This window comes from Giraffa tippelskirchi, chromosome 2 (genome assembly GCF_054371585.1).
Source record: "Giraffa tippelskirchi isolate mGirTip1 chromosome 2, T2T-mGirTip1v1.2.pri, whole genome shotgun sequence".
NCBI classification, from domain to species: Eukaryota; Metazoa; Chordata; class Mammalia; order Artiodactyla; family Giraffidae; genus Giraffa; species Giraffa tippelskirchi.
In genome coordinates, this window is record NC_137276.1 from 66,436,398 (window position 1) to 66,448,980 (window position 12,583).

Consider the following 12,583-nt stretch of genomic DNA (forward strand, 5'->3'; position numbering starts at 1 on the left):
GGGGTGGAGTGGCAGTGTGTGGATGAAGAGCAGGGTGAGGAGCCAGGGCTGCAGCCAGCAGAACTCAGACTTTGGGATCCTGGAAAGGGCTGTGGCTGATGATCAATGGAGGTGCCGTGGAGGGCATGGGAGATTCCATGGCTGAGAAAGGTGCCTGTGCGGTGCATGCTGCATGCTGAGGATTCAGGAGGCCGGGCGGGGGACAGGAAGCAGCCACTCTGTCAGCTTAATCTGCCTCTCCTGGTCCCTGAAAGTCCCTTCAAGGGGCTCTGTGGTCACCTGCCAGGGTCACACAGCATCTTTTCTTATAGCTTTTTCTCCTCTGTCCCAAGATAATTCCCGTGTGACCCTGGAGTGGGGATGTGAGGCTGGGAAATATCATCTGACAATTACTGGTGTGAAAATAGCTCCATGAACTCCAAACCTCCTTGGGAAATTTAGGGGCAGGAAGCTTGTGAACAAACTGCCATGGAGTGAAGAGTCATCTTCTGCTTCCCCCATAGTGCGCTGAAACGATCACTGTAGAAGCCTAGAAGGTCCCTGCCTGGAGAGGGACAGGGCCCTGGGGAACCAGAACTGTAGCCACTTAGGCAGGTCTTGTGCTTGGGAGTGGGTCCTCGATGTCTCCCCTTCCTCCCTGTCTCCTCCCTTCCCTTCCTTAACCACATTCTCAACCTTTCCATGTTCTTCTAGACTTTTTGGTGGCAAACCACTGAAAGATGAAAAAAAAAAAAGAGGAAAACAAGGGAGGGTCTTGCAGCATCTTCTAGGATTCAAGCAAAAAAGGATGAACCCTCTAGGATCTAGAATCCTGATTTTGGACTATCCCTTGGTTCTGGGTTGTCACCTGGACAGTGATCCCAGATCTGGGGTCAGTCAGAGTACCCCCTCCTCTACTTTGGTTCTAGAACTCCTCATTCTGCCCTGTGTTTATAACGGTGTCCATCTGTCCTCTGCTAAATTGTGAGATGCTGGAGTGGAGAGGGACATGGGGCCAACTTGGACATCTCATTCAAATGTTCATCCAATTAACTGCAGTGTGTCAAGGCAGAGAAGTCACAGTCCTGAAAGCTAATGCAGAGAATCCACTTCCCTGGCTTCCTTTCTGGTGGCAGGTTTGTCTAGAAGCAGTTCTGAAAGGAGGGTCTGATGCAGCTAAAGCTGGCATTGGATGGGCAGGACCAGCTCACATTAAGGTGATGGGCTTTTGAAGCTGCTGCAAGAGGAAGAAAAAGAACCTCCTGGCAGACTTTGCATGCAAGAGGGGGACGTGCGGGAGCCCCTGAGGGCCAGCCAAGGCAGGGTGACCCTTGGTGACTACAGAGTGAAGAGGTGGGAAGTGGAGGCCAGATGGATGGAGCAGGAGTGTGGAGGGCAGTTGGAGGGGCACAGGCACAAACCGCACACATGGGGAAGCCCATACTGGCCATGCAGGCAAGGGAGGGTGATGCCATACCAATGGGCACGGGGCATCCAGTCCGTCCAGCCCTGGTAACCCCGGCTCCCCCTTCTCTCCTTTAAAACCTCGGTGTCCCTGTTCACAAAACCAACCACGATGATTATTTCGGTCAAGGTTGGCCAGCTCCGACTGTGGTGTGGAGAGGCCCAGTCCTATCCTGGCCAGGATGCAGGACTCTTAAAGCATCTACAAGTAAACCTCAAACCCCAGTCAATTCCCGCCTTCCCAATTCAGCCTTTGTGCTCTCTCTGGCTCCAGGAACATTGAGCTTGGCAACGTGTCCATCCAGCCCCCTCTCCATTTAGAGACGCACTTGGCGTCAACACACATGAGCTTCAACTTAATGCATCATAATTTCAGGAACTTCCAATGGGCTGAGGGACACTTGAGAAGCCCAGCAGATGTGCCATGAATCATTCCTCATTGGCTGGTTTGGGAAGGCTTCCTGGGGGTGTCTGTCTACTGACCTTGGTCTGCAGTTTTGCAGGTTTTGGCTGGATGGGTGGTGGGCATTGAGAGGCTGTATATAAAAGCCCCTCTCTGGCCTCGTTCTGCCCCGTTTGGGGCAAGGATGACCCTCAGGAGATGCTAGCCCTGGTGTCCTGCATCCTGACCAAGTGGGGATTCAGATGACTTGAACTGCTGGCCACAGAGGTGGCCCCAAAACGAAGAAGGCAAATGGGGGTGGTTCACAAATGATACCCTGGCTTCCAAAGCCATCCCGGAGCTAAGCGCCGAGGCCTGCTCCCAAATCCCTTTCCTTGTGGTGTCTCCATTTCCACACATCAATTGTTCGGCATCTTCAAAGGGAAGGGATTTAGTGGGAATTGCTTGCAGCTGTGGTTTTAGGGCAACACCAACAGCAGGCAGAATTTCATCGGCCACATGAACAGACCGGTTTTGGTAGTGTCAGTGGAGTCATTCGGTTTTCATCTTAGTTTATTTGCCTTCTTTGTTTCCAGCTTGCAAACCTCCAGGAAAAACCAGAACAACCAAGTGATAGATGGAAACATACCAATGGACAGGGGGCATCTAATCCAGGCGCTCCTTGGTCTCCCTTATCCCCCTTAGGCCCTCTAGAGCCTTTCTTCCCCCTCTCCCCCTGTAAATAATGGTTTAGTCCAAGAAAAAAAAACATCAAAACTTTAGGATCATTCATGTGTTAAAGTTAGAGACAGAAAAAAAAAAGAGGAGAAAAATAGATTCTCTCAATTAGGATAGTCTCCTCAACAGGATTAGGGGTCAGTGTCCACCCCCCCAGCAAAGAACCTGAGTATTTGGCTAAGGCAGGTGTGTGTGGGGGTTAGTAGGGCTGAGAGCCAGAGGTGGGAGGAAATGCAGATGGATGATACTGGTGGCCAGTTTTGCTAATTCTGAGCCCGGAATGCATCTATATAATGGACAGGGGGACACATTTCCTTCTCTTTGAGGGTTCATTTTTTAAGGGGTCTGGGACTTCGCTGGAGGTCGAGTGGTTAAGGCTCCCATCTTCCAATGCAAGGGGTGTGGGTTTGATTCCTGGTCGGGGAACTGAGATCCAATGTGCCACACAGCCAAAAATAAATAAATAAATAAAAGATCATCATAAATCACTCATATTAGAATATAAGGGTCTGGCCTGACAGCTTTTGTCCCAGTTGCATCCATCCCTTTGATATCCTCTTCGGAGGCAGGGTGATTTTGTTCAGAGCCCTGGTGTGTGTGTCTGTGTGTGAACGTGGCATGCAGACATGTGCAGCACACATGGTTGCACATGAGCTTGTGTGTCTGTACACGGTGTGTGCATGCATGAGTGTGTGCGCTCACATGTGTGTATAAGTGCATGTGTTTATGTTGCGTGTCTAGGGCTCATAGGTGGCACTTGGTTCTCAGCTGGGTCCTCCTGTTCTCTGGTCCATGCTGGTCTGAGGTCATGGGCAGCTTATTGTATATGGATATGCTGACTCAAGGAATTCATTTGTTTCTGAAAAGCTTCAGCAAACATCATCTTTCTAAATTGAACCCTATTTTACATGTGTCAAGATCACTCTCCATTTAAAGAAGGGCAGTGGGAAATTCTGTGTAATGAATTTGAATTGGGATTTCATATGTTGGTTTTCCTTATAAGGGACCAAGCATGCCCCTGGGGAGTCTCCCTGGAACTCTCCTCTATTGAAGGCCGGTTGTCTCAGGCTTGGGGGCTTCCACTGTGTGTCTCGGGGTGGGTAGCCTAATGGTCAGACAGAAGGCTTGCAGCTGAACGGGATTTGCCTCTTATCAGCCACGAAACTTTGGGAGCTTACTTAACCTCTCTGAGCCTCAGTTTCTTCATCTGTAAAGTGTGGATAATAACACCTCCCTCAGAACATTGTTGTGAGGTCTTTGTGCTAAATGTGAACTAAATGTGTGCTTAATACTGGCATATAGGGATAAAGGGCTTCTCTCATAGCTCAGGTGGTAAAGAATCTGCCTGCAACGCAGGAGACCCAGGTTCGATCCCTGGGTCAGGAAGATTCCCCTGGAGAAGGAAATGGCAACCCACTCCAGTAGTCTTGCCTAGAGAATCCCATAGACAGAGAAGCCTGGCAGGCTACAGTCAATGGGGTTGCAAGAGTCCAAGAGTTGGACACAACTTAGCGACTAAACCACCATAGTGATAAAGAACTCTCCTGCCAATGCAGGAGACGTAAGAGATGCAGGTTCAATCCCTGGGTCAGGAAGTTCCCTTGGAGGAGGAAATGGCAACCCGCTCCAGTATTCTTGCCTGGAGGATCGCATGGACAGAGGAACATGGCAGACTACAGTCCATGGGGTTGCAACGAGTTGGACACGACTGAGGCGACTTAGCACACACGCATGCACTGGCCTATAGTATGTGTTCAGTCATGACAGCAGCTTCATAACGAGAGCTGTAACAATCATCACGTCTCGTCAGCCAGTGTAGGAGCCAAGGCTGCCGTCAGAGGCTGGGCCTCCTGTCTACTGCGTTCCAGCAGTGGAAGGCTACAGGGTTCCTTAGAGGGAGGCAATAGATAAGAATAAGACGTTTCTCCAGGCCTTTGAAAATTACCCACATTTCTTGATTTCAGAGGTTACCTGCAATTGCCAACGCAGCCTTCTAAGTGAGTTTTCTAAAGTGCAAATGACTATTTAGAAAATAAAGATGTGTTTAAGAGGATATGTGTCTACGCATCTTAGGTGTCATGGCATTGGCTCTAAGATATGCCCACCAATGAGGAAATCATGGGACAGTTAACCTGCAGACAGTGGACAAGAGAAACCACTTGCTATTTGGATGAAGAAGCCCTGTGGGAAACTTTCTCAGGAAGGTGCCCCTTATACTCTGGGTGAGGCCAGCACAAAAGTGAGCACAGTTCCTTAAGTTCAGAGGGTGAGCACAGCTCCCAGGAGTAGGGGTCTGCAGGTCCTGATGATGGGCCTGTGGGGGGCAGAGGGTTAGCCAAGGTCCCTTCAGGATGGGAAACATGTACTCTGGGCTGTCAGGTTCTAAGGGCACAGGAAGTAGCCTTACTGGGTGCCCCTTGAAGACATCAGAGTCATAACTTCACCTACATCCTCTCTGCTCCCTTTCCCCAAAGAGGACACAAAAAGGACCCTGGTGCAGAGGGGTGTCAAGTTGATATAGAAGGGGGACAGGCAGAATCAAGTAGCAAGGCTTTCTTAAAAAATGAACAAAACTGCTTTTAGAGGAAATGAATTGAAGCTGGAGGAGTGGAAGGGAAAGGATGAGGCTATGGGATTATTATAATGGGTGAACCTATCTAGAGGGAGAAATATTCAGGGAGTAAAGAGAGGAAGAAGCAGGCCCAGGCTGAGAGAGAGCAGATGGGGGAGAGGAAGGAGGCAAGGGGGCCTGGGGAAGCAAGATGCAGAAACACATGTGTACACATATGCATGCAAGCAAGCATGTACACACATGCACACACGTGCACTCTCCCATACACACACACCTGCACACACACACACACATTGCAGACGGCACCTCTTGGAGAGTGACAGAAGCTGCACGAATGCTCCTAGACCTTTCAGTTGGCTGGTTTGCAGGAAGCTCCACAGTGAAACCCAATTTTCCTGATGCCCCGATTGCCAAATTCACACCACCCTTTACCCTGTGATGAATTTTTTCATCCTAAAAGTGGCTCTCGGGCTAAATTCACAGAGCTGTTAAGGGACAAGGAGAATGCCCCTAGTTACAAGGACAGACTCTTTCCCCTGGCATGTGTGTCCCCTTAGAAAACTGCCTGTCTTGGCCTCTGGGCCTTGCCTACCACTACGAGGACCGTCCTCCTTCCATGAGCAGGAAGGAGGCCCCAAGACCATCCTCTGGTGGGACTCGGAGTAGCATGGTCTTAAGGCTGTGTCTTGGGTCACTTGGAGATAGGATAACAGACCTGGGGCACCCATCTGAGCCTCTCTGGTGGAGTGCCCCAACTGTGATGTGAGGCAAAGTTTGGGAGCCCCCTTCCATAGCCAGTGGGCATGAAGGGCCATCTCCAACAATGAAACTTCCAACCTGAACATCATCTAAGCACTTCTGGCCTTTTCCCTGGAGTAAAGTGTCAGCATTCTGAGCTTCTAGGTGCCAGAAAAAACTGGTCGTGGCACAGAGCTGACTCTGCTTGGACCGTTCTTCATTTTGGAGGCTTTTATCACCAAGCCCTCATCTCTCCCTTCAAAAGTCCCATTAGGGCCAGTGGTATAAAGAGGTCTGAAAGAGGAGGTGAGCTGTAGGGGGTACTCTTCTAGGACATTCTGGCATCCTGAGAGTCAGATCTCTTGGATGGAAGAATAAGCTGGTCCTTGATTTGGAAACCTGCCCTTTGGAAGAAGTCTACTGGTTTTTTATGATGCACTCCAAGGAAGGTTCATGTAACTTGCCTGTTTTCTGGACTTGATTTTTACTAAGTGACATATTGCTAATTTATATGTGGGACAGGGGAGAAGAGTATAAAACCTTAGAATAGGAACTGCAGAAGAAATATTTTCCCACTGATTCATGGGGCCTCAGTGGCTCATTCAATGACCTCAGTTCTTTAAGCATCAGAGCCACCAGCCTCCAACCTTCTCTCCATCTGTGACAAGGGCATTGAAAAATTTTATTTATTTATTGAGTGTACTGCACGGTGTGTGAGATCTTAGCTCCCCAACTCGTGCTCCCTGCATTGGAACAGAAGAGTTTTAACCACTGGACTTCCAGGGAAGTCCTGACAAGGGCATTTTATTGCCTTGCTTCTGCCCCTAGAGCAACACAGTCACCACCACTGGAAGGATTGGTTTTGTAGCCTTCAAATGGCCCAGTGCCTCAAGCCAACTGAAAAAGTCTTAAGAAAGGGGCTTAACAAGTATTGATTGAACATAACCAAGAAACCAGAACACTCCAGAAATAAATTAGAAAGGAGGTTAGTATGCCAACTGAGAGGTGGAATGATCAATTATTTTAGTGGCCTGAACTCTGGGATGCCAATGTCGGAGGTGAGCTTTCCAGGCCGCCTTAACTGGCTGACCCATTTCTGGAAGTGGGTCTGTTTATTCCAGTGGTTTATTCCAAGCCTCTCTGATGGGGTGCCCCAGGTGTGATGTGAGGCAAAGTTTAGGAGCCCTCTTCCATAGCCAGTGGGTGTGAGGGGCTTTGAACATCTCCAGCTTCACCTCCACAAGCAACAATGAAGCAACAATGGGCTTTTCATGGGCAGTTTGAGAGGGGTAGCTTTGCCTTTCCTCTCCTGTTCATAGAATATACGGGACAAATGGATTGCTTCTGACCAGCTGCCAGAAAGGAAACTTTAGGAATAAGGAACTGTTCAGTAAATCCACCTTAAATGGAAGAGACTGGCGCTGATGCCAGATATAAATGTATAGATTCTGGCGTGTTCTATTCATGAACGCTCTATTAGTGTTCAAAGATCAGCCAGAAGATGGGGCTTCTGCAAGTCCCCTGCTCTGTGTCTAACTCTTGTGGGGATTCAGAACACGTTATCATAGTGTGGAGCATTGTCTCTCCTTCTGTTCTTCCCACTCTTCTCCTACCTCTAAGATCCTTGAATATTATTCCCACTAGAAGATGCTCTTGGCCTTCTAGGGGACGTGTACCCCACTGAGAACCACCGTGATGAGTCAGCCAACAAGATGTTCTAGAAAGGAAGCCCAAGACCAGCCCTTGGTCAGATGTGGTGAGATGACTGCTGCTGGGCACCAATGTGCCATGTGGCCATCAGGTGGCTGTGGGTGCTGTGGACACTCAGAACTGTGTCCTGGTGACAACGGCAGAAACCAAAGGAGGAGCAGGGTCCTTGAAAGCCATGACTCATTTCATAGTCCTGCTGACTCTTTCCAAGAGAAACAACGGCTGGGATCCTTTTTAAAGGCTTGGCTGTGTACAACCGTTGTCTGCTTGTTCTTGGAGCTGGGATTTATTTTCTCTGTCACCAGTGACCTGGGATGCCTGGTAAAACTAAGTGTCAGAAGACTAGAACTCGGCAATGACGGATGTAAAAATCTCGTTTAGGGGCCCATTATCAGGGCAACCTAGAGAGAGCTGGGCTTGTGACTCCTGTCACAGGATGGCAATGCTAATCTGATGGCCGCCATGGGACTCAGCCTCCCCTTTCCTTGTGGAAAAATACGTGCTTCAATTTCAGGATTCGGTCCCTAGGCTCCCTGAGTGCCACGGATTAAGCCCCTCACTAGAAGGTCTTTTAATTTAGAATGATTTATCATGAAAAACTGTATTTCCACGTTGAGTCAGGAATCCCCAGTTGGTCATTCCACCTCGCCATGAAGACATTAGTAACCAGAGCCAAAGTGAGGACTCAGACTCACCCGGTTTCCTTTGTCCCCGGGTGGTCCGTGTAAACCCTGCAATAAATCAGACAAACAAAGACACATTAATGAGGAAACACAGGATGGCCATACAGTCCTTCCTTCCAGGCTCATAAAGCTCTTTACTGGTGCCTAATTCATCAGAGATAGGCTTCATGAGCCCCATTTTACAGCAGGAGGACAAAGGAGAACACCTGTTCAAGGAACTTGACCTAGAGAGAGATAATGAGTTATGGGTAAAGTCAAACACAGTTCTGGTTTTCTCACTCTGTAGCCAACACCCTGGCCTGGGGTCGGGTTCTTCTAGATGGCTCATGCCGGGTACATGGTCTGGGAGCAAAGACCACTCCTGGGTAGGCAAGTGTTCGCATGGTTTTGCTGCCTGCCTCTTTTTTTTTTTTAATTGGAGGATAATTACTTTACGATAATTGTGTTGGTTTCTGCCATCTATCAGTATGAATCAGCCATAGGTATACATATGTCCCCTCCCTCTTGAACCTCCCTCCCACCTCCTACCCCATCCCATCCCTCTGGGTTGTCAGAGTACCGACCAGATTTGAGTTCCTAGATTCCACCTGCCTCTTGCTAGAAAAATGACTCCAAAGCTCCTGAGCCCCTCTTTTCAAGGTGCAAGCTGCTCTCCTTATCTTTATTATTTTTTCCTTCAATTTTTTTTATTGTGGTAAAATATGGTGCTACTGTTAAAGAACCTGGCTTTCAATGCAGGAGACATAAGAGATATGGGTTCGATCCCTGGGTCGGGAAGATCCCCTGGAGGAGGGCATAGCAGCCCACTCCAGTATTCATGCCTGGAGAACCCCATGGACAGAGGAGCCTGGCACACTATACAGTCCATGTGGTCTCACAGAGTCAGACATGACTGAAGCGACTTAGCACACAGCACAAAATACACAAAATTTACCTTCTTAACCATTTTTCAGCATTCAGTTCAGTGGTATTAAGTACATTCATATTTTTGTGTAACTACCACTACTTTCCATCTTTAAAACTCTTTTACCTTGCAAAACTAAAAGTCTATATCATTAGACAATAACGACTCATTCTACCTTTCACTTAGCGTTCTACTTTCTGTCACTATGATTTTGACTACTATAAATACCTCATATAAGTGAAGTCATATAGTATTTGTCTTTCTGTGACTGGCTTATCTCACTTAAATGTCCCCAAGTTTCACTGTAGCGTAGCATGTCAGAGTTTCCTTCCTAAGACTGGAAAATATGCCGTTGCACATATATACCACATTTTGATTATTCATTCATGTATCTACAGACACTTTGGTTGCTTCACATTTTTAGCTATTGCAAATGATGCTGCTGTGACTAAACCTCTCTCCAAGACTCTGCTTTCAATTCTTTCTCCCCATTGTCTTCTGCTGGAGAGGAGTGTAAAGCAAAGACTGGCTGGAGATGCCGGAGCACTGCTGAGCATGGAACCCAAAAATTAGCGTACGACCTTCAAGTGGGTGGGAAACCAAAGTCCTGTCTCTCTCAGGCAGCGGACTTCTATAACCTAGCAAGGAGAAGTCTGTTGCAAATGGGAAGCCAGCCCCCTGGGTAGCTGCCTGTCTTAGGAGACGTCTCCCTGCCGTCTAGTGATCTGGACGTGGCTCTGTCTCTCTGTGAGGGCAGGGGCCATGGCACAGTCACCTGTGAAACCCTCACTGCATCGAACACAGAAGCCTTCAGGGAAGGGGCTCAGCCATGTGTGTCAGATGGTCCACATTGCTAAGGACCTGGTTCCCTATCAGGGGCCGTGTGCCCTGGGGTTTGCCTGGAGCAGAGCCCAGCAGGGGAGCTCTAGAGAGTGGGCGGGTGGCAGTTGGCTGCTTCATCTGTCACAGAGATGAGAATTCTCCTCGCTTGGCCCTAGATTTTTTGCCCCAGGCCCTGGGTATTCTGTTTTGACAGTGCTTCTGTGGTGGGGGCCCCGGGCGGGTGAAGCAAAACCTCTGATCCCACGAGACTTACAGGAAGCCCAGCTGCTCCCGTTGGTCCTGTCATCCCAGGGTCACCTTTGCTGCCCTGAAACCAGAAAAAGAACACATGAGCCTTCCCTGACAGGGTAACAACCTTCCGACAGCCATTTTCTGTTTTCATATGAAACCTGGGCAACCTCTCCAGTCTCTTCAAAAAGCCTCCCAGGAACTAAGGGCTGGGTGGAGGCTGGGGTGACTGCATGGACTACATGCCCTGAGCAGGGGGCTTGGGAGCTCCTCTCACCCTTCTTCCACAGATCCTGGCCTCCGTGGACAGTGTGTGTTTGTTGGGGCGGGGGTACTGGCTGGCCAGAGGGAGAAGCAGGGCATGAGAACGAGGAGCAGGAAATGGGCATGGACAAGGGAGAGAGAAGGAGGGGGGCAATGGGGAGAGAAAGAGAGCTCTGATTTCTCTCTGAAGCTACAGGTGTCACCCCCTCAGAGAAGCCACCCTGGTTCCCCAAATGGCTGCAGAGCCCACATCTCTCTCCTGAAGCTTCCTTCCCCCGCCCCCCAGTTGTGTGGTCTGAGAACTAAAGAGACAAAGCCTCTCCCATGGGCAGAGTCAGCAGGGTAGGCTAACTACCCTTGCAGGTAGAGAGCCCAGCAGATGCCCACTCAGAGGTCCAGTGCCCGTGCCAGCCCTCCAGTGATGCCAGGCCCTGAGAGTGTGGAAACCAGGCATGGTTGGGAGGAGCTGATGTGGGGAGCTTTCCTCCCCCTACCGCTGCACACACCCACCGCACTGGCTGGGGGAGAGTGACCCACGAGAGCCGGTCTGAAGCACAGGTCTCCTGGCTTCTTGACGTCTCCAGGATTTCAAACACCACCTGGCACTATGTTCCATGCTATTTCCCTAAGTCACTGCAGAGTTCAGACGTGTCTGGTGACAGCAGGGTCTGGGGCTTTGCCAGTCACCTGTGACCGAAGCCAGGTGACCAGAAACTGAAGGGAGGAAGCTCTCCAAGTCTCTGTCCACTTGTAGGTACAAAATGAGCACCCATGGGACCTCCCTGGCAGAGGCAGTAGTTAGGACTCAAAGCTTCTACTGTAGAGGGCACGGGTTCAATCCCTAGTCTGCGAACTAAGACCCCACACGCTGAGTGGCATGGCCAGAAGAAAAATGAGCACCCCAGGCCTGCTGCACCCCCACAGACTGGGAGGATCATCAAGAGAAGATGTGCATGAGGCGCTGGCTGGATCTAGGAGGAATGGATGGGGGCTGAGATGGCTGGGCTGACATGGTGGCCCTGCGGGTCGCAGGAACCAGGACTGAGGACCTGAGGCAGAGGAGGGGCAGAGGGGCCCGTGGTCCTGGTGGTCCAGGCTCCTGGCTCACTGGGCACTCACCCTCTCTCCCTTTGGTCCCGCTGGGCCTGGAACTCCGATTGGTCCTGGAGTACCCTGGGGAGGTGAGAGAACGCAGAGGTGAGGGCCCTGACGCCGAGGGGAGCCCGGGATCCCCGCCCGACACCTGGAGATGAGCAAGGTCCAGGGGCCCAGTTTTCAGGGTTGGCGAGGCCCGGCTCGTGCAGGGCGGTCACTGGACTGGGCCGCGTTCCTGTTTGGTTTTGGGGGCCTTGGGGAGAAAGCTCTCCCCCCTGCCTCAGAGCCAGATTTGCAGAAGGAAACCCTTTCACTTCACAACCAAGCTTGCCAAGGCTGAAAACAGCAGGAGAACGGTTGCTTAGTTTGCTCCCAGAAGCGCTCGGGAGGGAGTTGACACCATCCCAGGGGTGGAGAGGCTAGGGGCTGGCACGCCTTTGCTGACGCAGCTCCACATGCAGCGGGAGGGTCTTCATGCCACAGAGACCGATGCAGACGCACACACAGAGGCAGGCGTGGGAGGGTCATTCAGCCATCGTCCACCCCCACCCCGCCCCCACTGCGGGCCCTGGCCTTCAGCCTCTGGCCAGGCCTTCTGTCCGCATCCCAGGCCCTGAGGGACAGGCTGGATTGGAGAGTAGATTGGTGGATGTCTGCTGACACTGGCCTGCCATGGAGGTGTGCCCTACGTGTCCCTGACTCGGGGCTGCAGCCCCATGGGGCAGCTGGAGTGATCAGAGCTGTGTTGCTTAGAAACAGAGTGGGTCTTGCTAGGGGACAATTAAACATCTTCTCCAGGTTCCTAATTTACAGCCCTGCTAGGTGAAACCTATAATTCAGAGCTTCCTATTGCTCAGCCTCAGTGATTATATTTCTTGCTCAGGACACGAGGACTGGGCCTGGGCCTATGGGCGGTTCTCGGTGGTGCTGGGATGTAGCTGTGACAGTTGGGGCAGGAACAAGTGGGGAAGAGCTGATTTACT

The 12,583-nt window shown here is 50.6% G+C and overlaps 1 protein-coding gene across 16 annotated transcripts in view; it reads right to left on the reverse strand.

Moving 5' to 3' along the window:
- Nucleotides 1-12,583, reverse strand: part of COL13A1 (collagen type XIII alpha 1 chain) — a 154,151-nt gene that overhangs the window by 3,640 nt on the left and 137,928 nt on the right. For 11 of the 16 annotated variants that reach the window (XM_081568226.1, XM_081568261.1, XM_081568241.1 and 8 more), the window contains 4 exons: nucleotides 11,625-11,678; nucleotides 10,267-10,320; nucleotides 8,279-8,314; nucleotides 2,475-2,561 (listed from right to left, as the gene is read on the reverse strand). In XM_081568226.1, coding sequence (XP_081424352.1) covers nucleotides 2,475-2,561; nucleotides 8,279-8,314; nucleotides 10,267-10,320; nucleotides 11,625-11,678 — 231 coding nt within the window. Of the gene's footprint in view, nucleotides 1-1,456; nucleotides 1,535-2,474; nucleotides 2,562-8,278; nucleotides 8,315-10,266; nucleotides 10,321-11,624; nucleotides 11,679-12,583 lie in introns of all 16 variants that reach the window. The other 5 variants (XM_081568328.1, XM_081568275.1, XM_081568311.1 and 2 more) reach the window with 2 other exon arrangements.